Source organism: Podarcis cretensis (assembly GCF_951804945.1).
Source record: "Podarcis cretensis genome assembly, chromosome: 18".
NCBI classification, from domain to species: Eukaryota; Metazoa; Chordata; class Lepidosauria; order Squamata; family Lacertidae; genus Podarcis; species Podarcis cretensis.
The window spans coordinates 4814182-4830785 of NC_137188.1; the positions used below are offsets into that span (position 1 = coordinate 4814182).

The window sequence follows — 16604 nt, forward strand, 5'->3', positions numbered from 1 at the left end:
ATACTGGTAATTCTATTAAGTTACAGTGGTACCTCGGGTTACATATGCTTCAGGTTACATATGCTTCAGGTTACATACTCCGCTAACCCAGAAATATTACCTTGGGTTAAGAACTTTGCTTCAGGATGAGAACAGAAATTGTGCTCCGGCGGTGTGGCGGCAGCAGGAGGCCCCATTAGCTAAAATGGTGCTTCAGGTTAAGAACAGTTTCAGGTTAAGAACGGACCTCTGGAACGAATTAAGTACTTAACCAGAGGTACCACTGTATCTTAACATATTTGACTAAATAATCTTTGAATTTCTTCCATTCCTCTTGGTACTCCTCCTTCTGGTTGCAGACTCTTCCGGTCAGGTCCGAAAAATCCATCATCTTCATTGAAAAGAAAATGATTTCTTGTTCTATTTGAACTAACAGGGCTAGAGAAAAAAGGAAGGCGGCTGTGTTTGCTCCTCTGTTCCCTCAGAAGATGAGACCTCTCATCTTCAGGTGTGTGTGAGAGAGACAGACAGACAGACAGAGGCAGGGAATTGAGCAGTCCTTGACTGGTCAACTCATGCAAACCCCACTTCTGAAAGCTGAGATTCACCCAAAGCTCCAACATAAATGGGCAGGTGCAGATGAAACTGAAGGGAGAGTTGAAAGCACACAGCCACCCTGATTCCTGTGTGTTAAAGGTGCTGGGAACCATAGTTCTCTGAGGGGCAAACAACAGCTTCCAGGGATCTTTTTATGTGTCAAAGATATACTTTACTGCAAAAAAAAAAAAAGGTAAATGTTATGTACTGAAGTTCTCACCCTGGGCCAGCAGGGGGATACTGTAGATAGTTATGCAAATGAAGGATCGAAAGTGACGTTCAGTGATTGGATAGTTTTAGAAAGTTGTTACAGTAACGTGGTACTGGAGCGCTATATAAGCAGGCTGACTGAGCCCTTCAGTTCAGTTGTGTTCTGGCCTCGGAATAAACAAGAGCTGTTTGAAGAATCGCTGTGTCGTCTGATATGTTCGCCCACAACTTAACAGTAAAGGACCCCTGGACAGTTAAGTCCAGTCAAAGGCGACTGTGGGGTTGTGGCGCTCATCTCGCTTTCAGGCCAAGGGAGACGGCGTTTGTCCACAGACAGCTTTCCGGGTCATGTGGCCAGCAGGACTAAACCGCTCTTTGTGCAACAGGACCCCGTGACGGAAACCAGAGTGCACAGAAATACTGTTTACCTTCCTGCCACAGTGGTACCTGTTTATCTACTTGTGCTGGTGTGCTTTCGAACTGCTAGGTTGGGACAGAGCAACGGGAGCTCACCCCATTGCGGGGATTCGAACCGCTGACCTTCTGATCGGCAAGCCCAAGAGGCTCAGTGGTTTAGACCACAGCGCCACCCGCATCCCCTCTTTATGGTGTGTTTGCAGCCCTTGGTTTGAGGCAGGGGGGTCACCAACGATCAACCTCCGAACCCTGTTGTCAGTGGTGAGAACATCTCTGTTACAATGATCATCTTTTATTTAAGAAAATGCTGCTTGATTGTCAACAAACAAACAAAACCTCTAAGCTGTTTAGAAAAATATAAAGCAAAATGTTAAAATCATTGATAAGAATCCAGCTTAAAAATCGGTACTTAAAATCGTTTAAAAGATCATTTAATGTCAAAAGCAGCTAAAAAAGAGATAAAGCACATCTGGATAAGCTTGTCTAAACAAAACAGCAGGGTGCTGAAAAAGTAAACAACTGATTTCTTACAAGTGTGGGCGGACGGGAGGTGCATTTTTAATTCGTGCTTTGAGGATCGCCAGATATGGGGTGGAGCATCAAAAGGATGGATAAGGATGGCCACCAACTTGGCTTTAAAAGGTTTGGACACATTCCTGGTGGATAAGCCTGTCAATTGCTGCTGGCCACAATGACCACGTTCTCTGTCCACCAACAGAGGCAGTAATGTCCTGAATCCCTGTTTCTGGGAATCACAAGTTTGGATTCTGCTTGTGAACTTCCAATTGGAACATCTGTCTGGCCACTGTGAGAACAGGATGCTGGACTAGGTGGGCCATAAATAAAAATAAAAATAAAAATAAAAATAAAAATAAAAATAAAAATAAAAATAAAAATAAAAATAAAAATAAAAATAAAAATAAAAATAAAAATAAAAATAAAAATAAAAATAAAAATAAAAATAAAAATAAAAATAAAAATAAAAATAAAAATAAAAATAAAAATAAAAATAAAAATAAAAATAAAAATAAAAATTCTACCCTGCCCATCTGGCTGGGTTTCCCCAGCCACTCTTTGTGGCTCCCAATATTAAACACGATAAAACGTCAAACATTAAAAACTTCCCTAAACGGGGCTGCCTTCAGATGTCTTCTAAAAGTCAGACAGTTATTTATTTCCTTGACATCTGGTGGGAGGGCATTCCACAGGGTGGGTGCCACCACCAAGAAGACCCTCTGCCTGGTTCCCTGTAACCTTGCAATGAGGGAACCGCCAGAAGGCCCTCAGTGCTGGACCTCAGTATCCGGGCAGAACGATGGAGGTGGAGATGCTCCTTCAGGTATACTGGGCTGAGGCCGTTTAGGGCTTTAAAGTTCAGCACCAAGACTTTGAATTGTGCTCAGAAACGTACTGGGAGCCAATGTAGGTCTTTCAAGACTGGTGTTATGTGGTCTCGGCGGCCGCCCCCAGTCCCCAGTCTAGCTGCCGCATTCTGGATTAGTTATAGTTTCTGGGTCACCTTCAAAGGTAGCCCCACATAGAGCGCATTGCAGTAGTCCAAGCGGGAGATAACCAGAGCATGCACCACTCTGGTGAGACAATCTGATCATTAGCCTGAATCAGAAGGCTCCTCTTATGTTCTTATGCTTGAAAAATGATTTATTTCTACCCTGACTTTTGGACCTCAAAGGGTCTCCTGAGGCAGCTGATACCCCCCCCCCAAATAAACAGACATAAAATCTCACTATATACATATATGTGTGTGTGCAATAGGTAAAGGGACCCCTGACCATTAGGTCCAGTCGTGGCCGACTCTGGGGTTGCGGCGCTCATCTCGCTTTACTGGCCGAGGGAGCCGGCGTACAGCTTCCGGGTCATGTGGCCAGCAGGACTAAGCCGCTTCTGGCGAACTAGAGCAGCGCACGGAAATGCCATTTACCTTACCTATTTATCTACGTGCACTTTGAGGTGCTTTCGAACTGCTAGGTTGGCAGGAGCAGGGACCGAGCGACGGGAGCTCACCCCATTGCGGGGATTCGAACCACCGACCTTCAGATCGGCAAGTCCTAGGCTCTGTGGTTTATCCCACAGCGCCACCCACGTCCCCAATGTGTGTGTGTATATATACAAATAATCAGTTTCTTAGATGCCAAGAACAGAACCAGAAAGCGTCATGAAAACGTAAACATAAACTTTAATTCACCTGGGTGGTTCCAAAAACTATGAACATCTCTTGGTAAAAGGAGTCTCTGGAGTGCTGGAGCCATGATCCTTCGCCCTAACACTCTTTGGATTATTCCTGAACATCTGCGATTTCATTCCGGATAATGATGGGGATCTTTGCCACCAAGGTGCTCATGCACCAGGGGAAGTGGACGGTGGCCGTCAACTCGTACCCGACATCCATGATGTCGTCGGACTTCCATGAGCTGCTGACGGACATGACTTTGGGCAGGGAGAGGGTGCTGTTGATCTTGGTGTCCTCACAGGGGTTCCCTCTCCCGATGTGCGACTCCAGGCGCATCATCTCCTCCCGCTGCTCCAAAGTGCGCTTCTCGGCCCGGAGGTTGTAGGCCTTGTAGAGGACCACGGTGTGCAGGGCGAAGACCACTTTCTTGATGGACTTCCCTGTCCGGTTGGTGATCTCCGTCGTGAAAGTGATGTCATCTCCCGGCGCGTAGATGTTTTTGCCAAGGGAGAGGCGCAGGGTGATGGGGGAGCTCTTGAAGCAGCAGTTGTACAGGAGGGCCTTCTCGACTTCCACCACCAAGGGGAACTTCAAAGCCGTCGGGCAGCAGGAGAAAAGGGGATGCAAACACCGGGTGAATGTAAGAAACAGAATAATTTCCTTGTCACTGAAGCAGGCCATGCCCAAATCACCCATCATCCATCCATCCATCCATCCATCCATCCATCCATCCATCCATCCATATCTAGGCTTCCTCAACCTCGGCCCTCCAGATGTTTTTTGGCCTACAATTCCCATGATTCCTAGCTAGCAGGACCAGCGGTCAGGGATGATGGGAATTGTAGTCTCAAAACATCTGGAGGGCCGAGGTTGAGGAAGCCTGATCTAATCTATCTCATGTTTGTTATGCATTTTGAGCACCTCCTGAGATACTGTAACCACATTCTGCATGACGGTTCCTGAGATCAATGAGATTTTAGCTCATGTTGGGATATCCCTGGGCACCCTTTTGAATCAAATGGCAGGCTGAACCTTTCAAAACTGTGCTGGTTTTAACCAAACCTTGCACAATGGTTCTTTGAGATTGTTGAAATATATACAAAAAATCCATTTGAGTTGTGTGACACAACTTGGGTCTACTAGACCCATTTTTTTCTAGAGCGAGGTGGACGAAAGTCGCTTCTGGAGCTATCCCCCCAAAATGTAGGTCCACTACAGAGCATAAATGAAACTTACTCATATCAAATACAACATTAAAACTTCAGCAGTGTTCTGTAGTGGTTAGTGCGTCACACTAGGACCTGGGAAAGACCAGGGTTGAGTCTTCACTCATAGGGTGACTTTGGCCTGGTCACTGGTCACTCTCAGTATAACCTACAGTGGTGCCCCGCAAGACGAATGCTTCGCAAGACGGAAAACTCGCTAGACGAAAGAGTTTTCCGTTTTGGAGGTGCTTCGCAAAACGAATTTCCTATGGGCTTGCTTCGCAAGACGAAAATGTCTTGCGAGTTCCTGCGGGTTTTTTCCCCATCCCCCCCTTTTTCTAAGCCGCTAAGCCGCTTATCCGCTAAGCTGATAAGCTGCTAAAAGCCGCTAAACCGCTAATAGCGCTAATCCGCTAATCCGTCAATGGGCTTGCTTCGCAAGACGAAAAAACCGCTAGACGAAGAGAATCGTGGAACGGATTCTTTTCGTCTTGCGAGGCACCACTGTACTATACAAGGTTGCTGTGAAGATAAAATGATGGGGAGCTGGACAACTGTGCATGCCACCTTAAACTCCTTGGAGAAAAGGGTAGGATATGAAATAATAATACAGTGGCACCTTGGTTTAAGAACAGCTTACTTTATGAACAACTTGGATTAAGAACGATGCAAACCTGGAAGTAGGTGTTTTGGTTTGTGAACTTTGCCTTGGAAGCAGAACATGTTCCGCTTCCTGTTGAGTATGCTCCATTTGTAAATTGAGTCCCCCGCTGCTATGGGAAAGCACGCCTTGGTTTAAGAACGGACTTCCGGAACGGATTAAGTTCATAAACCAAGGTGCCACTGTAGCAATAGTTGTTGTAGTAGTAGTAGTAGTAGTAGTAATAATACAGTCATACCTTGGAAGTCGAACGGAATCAGTTTGACTTCCAAAATGTTTGTAAACCAAAGCGCGGCTTCTGATTGGCTGCAGGAAGCTCCTGCACTCAATCGGAAGCTGCGGAAGCCCCGTCGGATGTTCGGCTTCCAAAAATACCGTATTTTTTTCGTCTATAAGACACCCCCATGTATAAGACGCGCCCTATTTTGGGGGACTCAGATTTAAGAAAATGGGGGGAGATGGTCCCGTGTATAAGACGCCCCCTAATTTTTGTCATTTTTTTTAAGGGGGGAAAGCCTAGTCTTATCATGGAAAAATATGGAAGTTTGCAAACAGGAACACTCACTTCCGGGTCTGTGGCATTCAGGAGCCGAAACGTTCAAGAACTAAGCTGTTCGAAAACCAAGGTATGACTGTAACAATAATAGTAATAATAAAAATAATGGACTTCTGAAATTTTAGAAGATTTGTGGTGTCCGTGGATAGCGGAAAAACGGAATTTGGCCAAGCTCAAAAAGGGAAAGGAGGATTCAGTCGTAGAACCATAGAACTGTTGCGTTGGAAGGAATCCCCAAGGGCTCATGTAGTCCAGCCCTCCTGCAATGCAACTCGCTTTGAACCCGCAGCTCTGAGAGACTGACCTCCGATATGACAACGTCCTGCCTGAAGACGGAGATTCCTTGAACCAGCAGGTACTTCTTCTGCTTCCGGAGAATAAGCTCCCTCGTTGCGCAGACGCCTTGGAGGAAGTAGCTGATTCGTCCGACCCGGCTAGTGAAGGTGGAGGGGATCCTGGGAGGCAAGACGAAGTGGAAGTCAAAAGGGTGGACACCCGGACCCAGCCAGTTCCCTGCAGGCCAAAAAGAAATTCTTCTCACTTTCTCTTCGTTTGCTGTGGTTGGAGCTCTTTGTGACGTGTGAGCCCTGGGAAGTCACTGGCTTGAAATTGCCCGTGTGAGGACTAACCTAGAGAATAGCTGTCAACTTACAGATTTGAAAATAAGGGACCAGCAGCCTCGAAAATAAGGGACCAGCAGCCTTGAAAATAAGGGACCAGCAGCCAAAATAAGGGATTTTAGTCAACCAGCTCCCGAGCCACAGGCAGAAAGCCCAGCCATCCCAGCAGCCAAGCGAAGCCTCAAGCGGTGGTTCCCACAGCGCAGCAACCCGGCAAAGGGGATGCAGCAAGGAAAACCACCGGTCACTTCTCTGCTGGGAAGCGCTGAGCAAAGGCGAGTCCCCAGGCAACGCGGCCGATTTGATCGGCACAAGGCATGCAAGCTCCACCCCCCAGTCGTTCTTAGACTCCTTATTGGGTGAGCAACGCAGCCAAGCAACACAGTTGGAGCCTCCCTCCTCCCTGGCCAGCAGGGAGGGAGGGAGGGAGAGAAGCTGCTTCCTTTGAAACCCGGGAAATTTAAGGGACATCATCAATAAGGGACAGCAGCGGGACACGGCGCTGGGATAAGGGAGTTTCCTGCCAAATAAGGGACGGTTGACAGCTATGGGCTAGAGCAAGATTCGGGTCCTTCTGTGCTCTATCACTGAGCTACAGCCCCTCCCCTAAAATTTAAGTAAGGTTCCAGTCCTCATTGTTCTGAATAGAAGCCTGGTTCAAATACAAATAGACAGAGCCAGGCCCCTGGTCCAGCTAGTTCAATATTGTCTAGCTCATGGGAGCCGGAACCCAATTAACTTGCAATCAAGTTAATTCTTAAGATTGACACACCTTCTTTTACATGCTTATTTTGGTTCTGCCTGGAGGCCAAGGTGCTCATTTTGTGAAAGATACTAGGGAACTTGTTATGATGACTCCTCAGCTATAACGACTCTCTTCCTGTGCTCAGAGGCCCTCTTGCGTTCATTATCAGGCCCTGCAGTCCAGATCTGGGGAGGGAAGTCTCGTTTTCAAACCTGGGCTTGTTTATTTATTTTATTTATTAAATTTTTTTTGCTGGCATCTGTCTTGAGATAACAGCGGAGTGCACCTCTGGGGCTGGAGAATCACAGCACGTGCTGTGGCTGCAGAGACAGGCAGCTTGTAACTGCACTTCCTGAGTTGCTTTTGCTGCATTAGCAGCGCCAAAGTGACTTCCCTGGGACACAAGCCCTGGGCTGTATGTCTGGAGGTCCTGGGCTTTTAGGATGAGAAGACCTCACTGAAGCTGGGATAGCTCAGTCCGTAGAGCATGAGACTCTGAATCGCGGGTTTCAGCCCTACGTTGGGCAGAAGATTCCTGCATTTGCAGGGAGTTGGGCTAGATTAAAGGTAAAGGTAAATGACACCTGGACGGTTAGGTCCAGTCATGGCCGACTCTGGGGTTGCGGCGCTCATCTCGCTTTACTGGCCGAGGGAACCGGCGTACAGCTTCCGGGTCATGTGGCCAGCATGACTAAGCCGCTTCTGGCGAACCAGAGCAGCGCATGGAAACACCGTTTACCTTCCCACCTATTTATCTACTTGCACTTTGACATGCTTTCGAACTGATAGGTGGGCAGGAGCAGGGACCGAGCAACGGGAGCTCACTCCATTACAGGGATTCGAACCACCGACCTTCTGATCGGTAAGCCCAAGAGGTTTAGTAGTTTGGGGTTATATTCATAGAGAATCATATTCTTTTAACATGTAATTGAAAAATGTGCATGACATCCTCTTGCATTCCTTTTAAAAGAATATGATTCTCTATGAATATAACCCTTGCAGTTTGGTGCCCTGCCTAGAATATTATATAGTAGATCTGACCCATAATTGACAGTGTCCATCAGGTAAATAAAATATTGCAGAACCCTTTAAACCTCTAACTGAGGTAAGAATAGCCAGCATTTTAACTGTAAGCAGTATGGTCTCAACTTTTTTTTTTAATATTAAGATTTGTCTCCCCATTTTTTGTGCACAAATAAAAAGTTTAAGCAGCAACAGACAACCCTCTTTCCTCACGCTCTATCTTGAAAGTTTTTGTCTTGTGGACGTAATCTGCCTTGTTGACGCAGGTCCCAGGCTGGCTGTAGTCCTTCTCGACGTCGGTCTCTTCGATCCACTCAAGGTAGCCCCTTCCGATCAGCTCAACTTTCACCAGGGGGTCCACCAGGGTGCTGTGGAGGCTGAGAACCAGTTGCCCTTCCACCACCGAGCCGGCTACGTACACATCCTTCGGAATCACCAGCTCGATAGACTTCACCACCGACATGGGTGGCCCGGAAGGAGCTCCGGAGACTGTTCCCTCCGGGGTCTAGAATCCCTGCAAGGGCTGCGTTGGATGATGTCAAAAGGGCTTGTGACGTCACAACAGTGTGTTTCAAGAAAGAGCAGCTGCTTGCAGAGGGAATGTTAGAATTCCTACTCCATGATTGCAGTCATGGGATTGTTGTCTTTCACATGACGGTATATGTTTTGACTCCACAGAGTGGGAAGTGACGGAGACAGGATGTTTGTGTTACTGTGTTCTGTGAAGTGGGACTGTTGTCCTTTGTTCTTTTCTCTCTTTGCTGTCTGATGCTAGAGAGAGAGGGAGCCATGTTGCAGTGCTCCGTGTAAATAAAGTAGATTAGCCAAAATGCTGAGTTGCTGAGGTCTGCGGATCCCTAAGTGTGTCAGTTGGCATTGGTCACTGTGATGTTTGGGAAGAAGAAAGCTTTTGAAGCTCCCGAATGATTGACCAGGAGGGAGAGAACATGCCAGTCAAGCATGTGTCTCTGCCGGGGTCCTACTCGAGTGTAGGACAAGCTCCTGACAGGGAGAACCCAATGGTGACACCATTTAAAGCACTTGAATAGTCAAGTTACTTGCTATGGGGAGTTATGGGGTGTTAGGGGAGGGGTAGTACCTCTGGCTACTACAAGAGACACCACTTTGCCAACAAAGGTCCGTATAGTTAAAGCTATGGTTTTCCCAGTAGTGATGTATGGAAGTGAGAGCTCGACCATAAAGAAGGCTGACGGCCCAAGAATGGATGCTTTTGAATTCTGGTGCTGGAGGAGACTCTTGAGAGTCCCATGGACTGCAAGAAGATCAAACCTCTCCATTCTGAAGGAAATCAGCCCTGAGTGCTCACTGGAAGGACAGATCCTGAAGCTGAGGCTCCAGTACTTTGGCCACCTCATGAGAAGAGAAGACTCCCTGGAAAAGACCCTGATGTTGGGAAAGATGGAGGGCACAAGGAGAAGGGGACGACAGAGGACGAGATGGTAGGCAATGTTCTTGAAGCTACCAGCATGAGTTTGACCAAACTGCGGGCGGCAGTGGAAGACAGGAGTGCCTGGTGTGCTCTGGTCCAGGGGGTCACGAAGGGGGAAAAGGTGAAGGAGGGATTCATTCAGATTTGGTGCGCTGGGAGGGGAAAGCTGAGTGGGGGCGCACTACCATTAGGACTCAGTTGGGAGGTAAGGATGAACTTGAGAGGGTGCTCTCCATCGAGTTGAATGCGCTTCGGGTTGAGCGCATTTGAGTTGCACTCTGCGGCAACCCAGAAGTAACAGAGCGCGTTACTTCCGGGTTCCGCCGCTCGTGCATGCGCAGATGCTCAAAATGACGTCACGCGCATGCTCGGTAGCGGCAAAATGTGACACGCGAAATGCGCATGCGCAGACCGCTGTCATGTTTTGCGTTCCATTTGGGATGTGAACGGGGCTCTGGAACTGATCCTGTTCGCATCCCAAGTGTTATGGCAAAATCTGGGTGCGAGGCTGCTCTGCCACCCAGCTCATCGGACTAAGTCCGTGGGTCCCTGCGGAGGAAAATGAGCTCAGCCGGAGACAGGAGCAAACAGCAGAAGATCCAAGTTTATTGCGCAACAGGTTCAAGGCGAGATTGAACCCCGAGAATGGGGCGACATAAACTTTTAAAAGTTCCCTCCAAGTCCCAGAATACAGTGCAGAAAACGTCACGAATACATCACAAGAGGTGGGATTACACAGATCAGCACTTCAGGAAGGTGGGTGGGGGTTTACACAGATCATCACTTCAGTAAGGTAGGGGTCGCGCAGATCAGCACTTCAGTAAGGTAGGGGTTGCATAGATCAGCACTTCAGCAAGGTAGGGGTTGCACAGAGTAAAGAGATATGCATAAACGTTTCCTGAGTACAGGTGATGGCAAGACAATGGCACAGATATGCATCGCCCGTTACCTAGCATTGCCCGGAGGAAGGGCTTGACTGGACCATCTGACAGGATTAAGGTTTTCCTGTGTACGTGACCTGTCGGTTCGAGGATTATGGCGCTGAGGGTAGCATCATGGAGTCCGGAGGGAATCGAGTAGAATGACGTTAAAATGGAGAAGATCGGAGCTTTGGCTGATTTTATATTATTTTCTGAAGTTTTCGGCCTCTTGCTGGTCAAGTGTATAGGAGGGAAGAATATAATTTTATAAAGTTAAGGGGTATAGTGTGGTGCTTGTGCAGCAGTGTGAGGTTTCAGGAGCTGGGCGCCATCGAGGTCATCGCCTCGGGCCCCCTTTCAAAGAGGAGGAGGTGAGGAAAGGTGCCCCCCCCTTTCCTTCCGTATCACAAGGTACCACTGTAGTGGTTAAAAACAAACAAACAAAAAGTCCTTTAAAGACGGGGGCGGGTTTTAAGGTCCTATTAGATTCAGCAGGGCTTACTCTCAGGTAAGTGCATTTAGGGCTGCATCCTTTGTGACCCAAGTTTTGGGTCCTTTTTAGGTTCAGGATGTCACTGCTTTATACCCACCCCCCACCCCACCCCCCACAATATTTGAAAACGTCAGCTTTGTACCTAAACACAAACTTGCCAGGAACTTCATTGTTTGTGTCTTTATCAGTTTATTTAAAGAACAACAAACTGGTGATTGCTTTAACTTTTTGATATGTGGTGATTTGAATCATGAGGATGAATTAGAATAACTCCTGAGTCTGCTCCCTAAAAAACAGGTCAACAACTCTGGGGATCTGGGGAACCTTTCCTAAAAAAGGTCAACAACAACTTTGGGGCTCCCCCCCCCTTAAAAAAAGATCGACAACTCGGGGGGGGGGCGCCAGAAGGATCTTTCCACCACGGCCCCAAATATGCTTAAGACAGCCCTGGCTAACACAGTGGTTTGACTTCACCCCCGGAGGCAGACTCCATTGTCTCTTGATGGATGCCAACAATGGGTTACCTTTCTGTCCTGCCAAATACTTCCACCCCATGCATCTGAAGCACACCTGAAGTGCATAGCTCCCCCCTCAAAGAACCTTGGGAAGTGAAATCTGTTAAAGGTGCTTGGGACTGTAGCGTTGCTGGGGGGTAAACTACAATTTCCAGGATTCTTAACGCAGTAAAAATGTGTTTTAAATATACAGCGTGGGTGTGAAATTTCTGGGATTTTAAGTTCAGCCTCAGAGGTTTTGTTCTCTGTGGGAGGACATGAGACAGGAACATCATACTCAGGACATCACAGTTCTATATAATAAATCCCCAGTAGACCATGCGGGTAGCACTGAGCCTAGGGCTTGCTGATCAGAAGGTTGGTGGTCCGAATCCGCTCCCGTTGCTCAGTCCCTGCTCCTGTCCACCTAGCAGTTCAAAAGCACCTCAAAGTGCAAGTAGATGAATAGGTACCACTCGGGCAGGAAGGTAAACGGCGTTTCCGTGCGCTGCTCTGATTCGCCAGAAGTGGCTTAGTCATGCTGGCCACATGACCCGGAAGCTGTACGCCGGCTCCCTCGGCCAGTAAAGTGAGATGATCGCTGCAACCCCAGAGTCGTCCGCGACTGGACCTGTCAGGGTTCCCTTTACCTTTAGAGATCCATCATCTTTTTTCTCTTTTTTGCTGAACAAATTGTTCCAGTATTTCCAGTGTGGCAACAAAGAAAATCAAAGAGCCTCACAGTGCCTTTAAGAGACTTGTTATTTATCAGTAATAATTAAATATCTGACAAATGTTGGTTATTGCTGAGATGATTATATTATTATTTTTTAAATAATATTTATTAAAAAATTTCCAGAATAAAAAGGAAAGATAGCAAGCAAGAAAGAAAAAACAGATATGATTTACACTTGGTTTCAGTGGCATCTTTCCCGGACTCTCCCCCCTCCCCCTCTTGTATTCCATTTCCCTTAAATTGATTCCACAGATTCTTACCCCAAATTTTAAATAACCCATTTATTCCAAATTAATTTATCTTATTTATCTTAATGAACCATTTCTCCTTATATTTTATATAATTCCCTAAGATCGACCCCATTTCCCTTCCACGAATTCCCCTATTTTCAAACAACAGACATGAAAAAAGAAAAGAAAGAAATAATATATAATTTTACAGCCTTTGGATTCCAAATCTCCCCCCCCCCCATTCCCCGGTTCCAATCCCCAAAGTTCATCCATTGTCTACTGCCAGCCTGGTGTATCCACGTCTATATCTCAACTCCACTTTGCCGTCTTTTGATAGCTTTTAATTTCAGAAAGTCCAGTCTCGAAAAAACTCTCAGAAAAAGTCATTGTTCTTCCATCCAGACCTCTATGTTTAAGAGTCTAACTTAAATTCTATTTCTTGGTCCTTTTAAAGTCTGGATGTTCCAAATACTCCAGCTTCAAATTTGGTTCAGCTCTTATTCCTCAGGTTGCTTTTTCCTGTTCTGCTGCAGAAACCTTCTAATTCAGAAACTTCTTGTTCTCCACAGAGGCTTTTGTTATTCAGGAACATAACTTGCGTCAAGTCCCTTCCTTTCTTCAATAGATAAATCCATTGTCTCCTTTAGTATAGAAACCTCTGTAGACAAAATAATGCTTCGTTTTTGCAGCTTTCCCAAGAGATAACAGATCCTGCTCAAATTCATAGTATTTTTCCACTTGCTGCTACTGTTGCAATGTCCCAGCCTCCCTCTAGAGGGAATATGGTAACTTAATTTCTTTCAAAATCAGACCCAAAAGTCAAATAACTTGTTGCCTTTATTTCCAATAATTTATGTCCAAATTGTAACAAATCTAACCAGCAAAGCCATCGTAACAAAGTTCTCTTTTATTTTCCTGCTTTGACAGCTACTTTGACAGCTGTCAAAGTTTCTGTGTCTCTTCACCAGTCTCTCATAGCGGATCGTTCCCGGTTCCCGGGGGGGTTGCACTTTAGTTCCCACAAATCAGTCTTCTCCTCCAGCACAATTATTGTAATTTCCCTTTGTGAAGTTAAAATTTTTTTCAGGTAAACAAGTTCATCTCTCGATCTTAGTTGTCAAATCCTTGCGTTGAGCCATCTACAACGGGGGGGGGGGGGGGGGCGGACTTCCTTTTTGCACTCCCCCCGCTCGCTCCAAATTCAAAGATCAAATTTCCCTTTTAAGTCCAATCAATTTACTCACGGGTTGTTCCTTTTAGTCCAAATCCGAAATTTTCAAAGAAGAAGTCGTTGCTCTCCGCCGAATGGCATGCGGCTTCGCTGGGCAGGGGAAGCATTGGACTCACAGCATCACACCCCCCTGTCACCCGCTCTGCAGCCTTTAAAAAGGCTCCTTCGCGGGTCGGGGGGGCACAAACGGTGCCCGCCGAGTCACCAAGTCCATGGGCATCTCCGCCCATGGTTTTTGAGGGTCCCCGCGTCGCCGGCACGGCAGGACCCGACCCCTACCCAGCCGACTCCCTCCGGAGCTCGGAGGGAGTCCGCCATTCGGCGATGGCGCCGACCCAGAAGTGCTGAGATGATTATATTAACCTCTGTAGTGATGTGCACATGCTTTTAACTCTGGATTAAAATAATTATTAATTTGAATTTTACTCTGGGTTAATTTTACTCTGGGTTTTGTTATAAAAAGTAAATGTGTTCTGATGCAAGCTTTTGCAGGCTAGAGGACCCAAGATGCACCAAAAGTTTCACCAGATGAATGAAAAGTTAAACTGCCAGGAATGAAGGGGGAGATAAGAATGCTAATTGGCAATGAATGCAAAAAGCACAGCTCACGACAATTAAATTAGGGCTTAAACTTTTACAAAATCAGCACAGAGACTCCTCATAAAAGCAGCAATTGTGCTGATAACAACAATCAGCATTGCTGAGTAAATTTAAGACTTAAATTTAAATGCCTTTGCCTCTCTTCAAAATCCTGAATGAATACAGCTGGGATATGTTTGACTCTTTCAGCAATTTCACTCTTTGATATGATTATGGTAGTCAAGATAACATTGGAAGGATAATACTGGAAGACCAAAAGGCCTCTATGCAAATTAAATGATGGGATTTAGCCATTTTGAGCAAGTCAGCATGCTTAATTAGGGTGCAGCAAGGCACTCTGAAGTCTATAGGTTTGACATAAAGCAGAACATATTAAAACTTTGCTGGCATGCTAGACAAAACAAGATATTTAGAAATATTTTCCCATTGTGGTTGTATTAGGGTACATCGGATTTTTCAGCTTTCAAATTCCAAAAATGAGGGGTGCCAAAAAATTGTAACATGACTTGGGAACTTTAGTTCAATTAATATACAGTAATTCAGTTTTGCCTGGTAAGTAAAATGTGGGTAAAATTGCACAGAAATAATTAAAAATGATTGCCAAGTAATTGCAGTTATATATTATTATTTATCATTGCCTGACATTTTCACAGGGTAAAATTAAAATTCTTTGGTTTCCTGGATACAGTTTATGTGCTTCTTCATCAAATGTAGACTTACCAAGCTAAACATTGCCCAGTCACAAACACAGCAGCAGATTTGAATTCTTCACACCCAAAATCATATTTTTTAAGACCGCTCATTGAAGAAATTTGAAGAAATTCACCTGTTAAAATGACACACACTATTTTGTATTTTTTGATGGTTTCCCCGCCAGTTCATCTCTGGTAGGGCTGTGTGTGTGTGTGTGTGTTTGAGCTTTTAATGACAAAAAGAAAAGTGAGGAAACTTGACCTAAAGGACTGATCAAAAGCAACCAGGTAAGACGCGGGTGGTGCTGTGGGTTAAACCACAGAGCTTAGGACTTGCTCGGTCCCATCTCCTGCCAACCTAGCAGTTCAAAAGCACCTCAAAGTGCAAGTAGATAAATAGGTACCGCTCTGGCAGGAAGGTAAACGGCGTTTATGTGCGCTGCTGTGGTTCGCTGTGGCGCTGCTTAGTCATGCTGGCCACATGACCTGGAAGCTGTACACTGGATCCCTTGGCCAGTAAAGTGAGATGAGCGCCACAACCCCAGAGTCGGCCACGACTGGACCTAATGGTCAGGGGTCCAATTCCCAGCACACTTAATAATACGATTCCAAATATTATTTGGGAGAAGACTTCTGCTTTAAATGGGTGGTGTTTTCACAGTCCCAGAAAACGCAAATTTGATATATTCATTGTTGCAAACTAAATGCAAACTAAATTAACTTTTGCACATCCCTACTCAAAAGTAACTGCCATTGAACTGAACACCGCTTACGCCCAGGTAAATGAGTAGAGGGTTTGCAACCTCAAGAGGCAAAAGCAAAACAGTTTCCAGAGCTGGGATGATCGGGTCAAGCTGAGCGTTTCAAGTACAGTAATCTCTTGAAGCTCAACATCAAAAAAACCAAGATCATGGCCACTGGTCCCATCACCTCCTGGCAAATAGAAGGGGGAGAAATGGAGGTAGTGAGAGATTTTACTTTCTTGGGCTCCATGATCACTGCAGATGGTGACAGCAGTCATGAAATTAAAAGACGCCTGCTTCTTGGGAGAAAAGCAATGACAAACCTAGACAGCATCTTAAAAAGCAGAGACATCATCTTGCCAACAAACGTCCATATAGTTAAAGCTCTGGTTTTCCCAGTAGTGATGTATGGAAGTGAGAGCTGGACCATAAAGAAGGCTGATGGCTGAAGAATTGATGCTTTTGAATTCTGGTGCTGGAGGAGACTTTTGAGGGTCCCATGGACTGCAAGAAGATCAAACCTCTCCATTCTGAAGGAAATCAGCCCTGAGTGGTCACTGGAAGGACAGATCCTGAGACTGAGGCTCCAAGACTTTGGCCACCTCATGAGAAGAGAAGACTCCCTGGAAAAGACCCTGATGTTGGGAAAGATGGAGGGCACAAGGAGAAGGGGATGACAGAGGACGAGATGGTGGGACAGTGTTCTCAAAGCTACCAGCATGAGTTTGACCAAACTGGGGAGGCAGTGGAAGACAGGAGTGCCTGGCGTGCTCTGGTCCAGGGGGTCACGAAGAGGCGGACACCACTAAACGAC

General features: G+C 46.1%; 1 protein-coding gene across 2 annotated transcripts; it reads right to left on the reverse strand.

Moving 5' to 3' along the window:
- Nucleotides 1-3374: 3374 nt before the first annotated feature.
- On the reverse strand, nt 3375-8723 carry ARRDC5 (arrestin domain containing 5). Of its 2 annotated transcripts, none has more exons than XM_079961105.1 (3): nt 8402-8723; nt 6118-6268; nt 3375-3979 (listed from the first exon to the last, which is right to left on the reverse strand). In XM_079961105.1, the coding sequence occupies exons 1-3, from the start codon at nt 8662-8664 to the stop codon at nt 3497-3499; spliced, it is 897 nt and encodes a 298-aa protein (XP_079817231.1). In that variant the 5' UTR covers nt 8665-8723; the 3' UTR covers nt 3375-3496. The 2 variants fall into 2 exon arrangements, with proteins under 2 accessions (XP_079817231.1, XP_079817230.1); XM_079961104.1 differs by having other exon boundaries at nt 6118-6326; nt 8415-8721.
- Between the last annotated feature and the right edge of the window lie 7881 nt (nt 8724-16604).

Excerpts from the sequence above, each read along its gene's own strand:
- ARRDC5 (XM_079961104.1), bottom strand. The coding sequence starts at position 8,664 with ATGTCGGTGGTGAAGTCTATCGAGCTGGTGATTCCGAAGGATGTGTAC. Across the intron at positions 6,327-8,414 it reads AAAAACTTTCAAGATAGAGC|GGAACTGGCTGGGTCCGGGT; the intron begins GTGAGGAAAGAG and ends TTTGGCCTGCAG. Across the intron at positions 3,980-6,117 it reads AGGACGTTGTCATATCGGAG|TTCCCCTTGGTGGTGGAAGT; the intron begins GTCAGTCTCTCA and ends ACGGCTTTGAAG.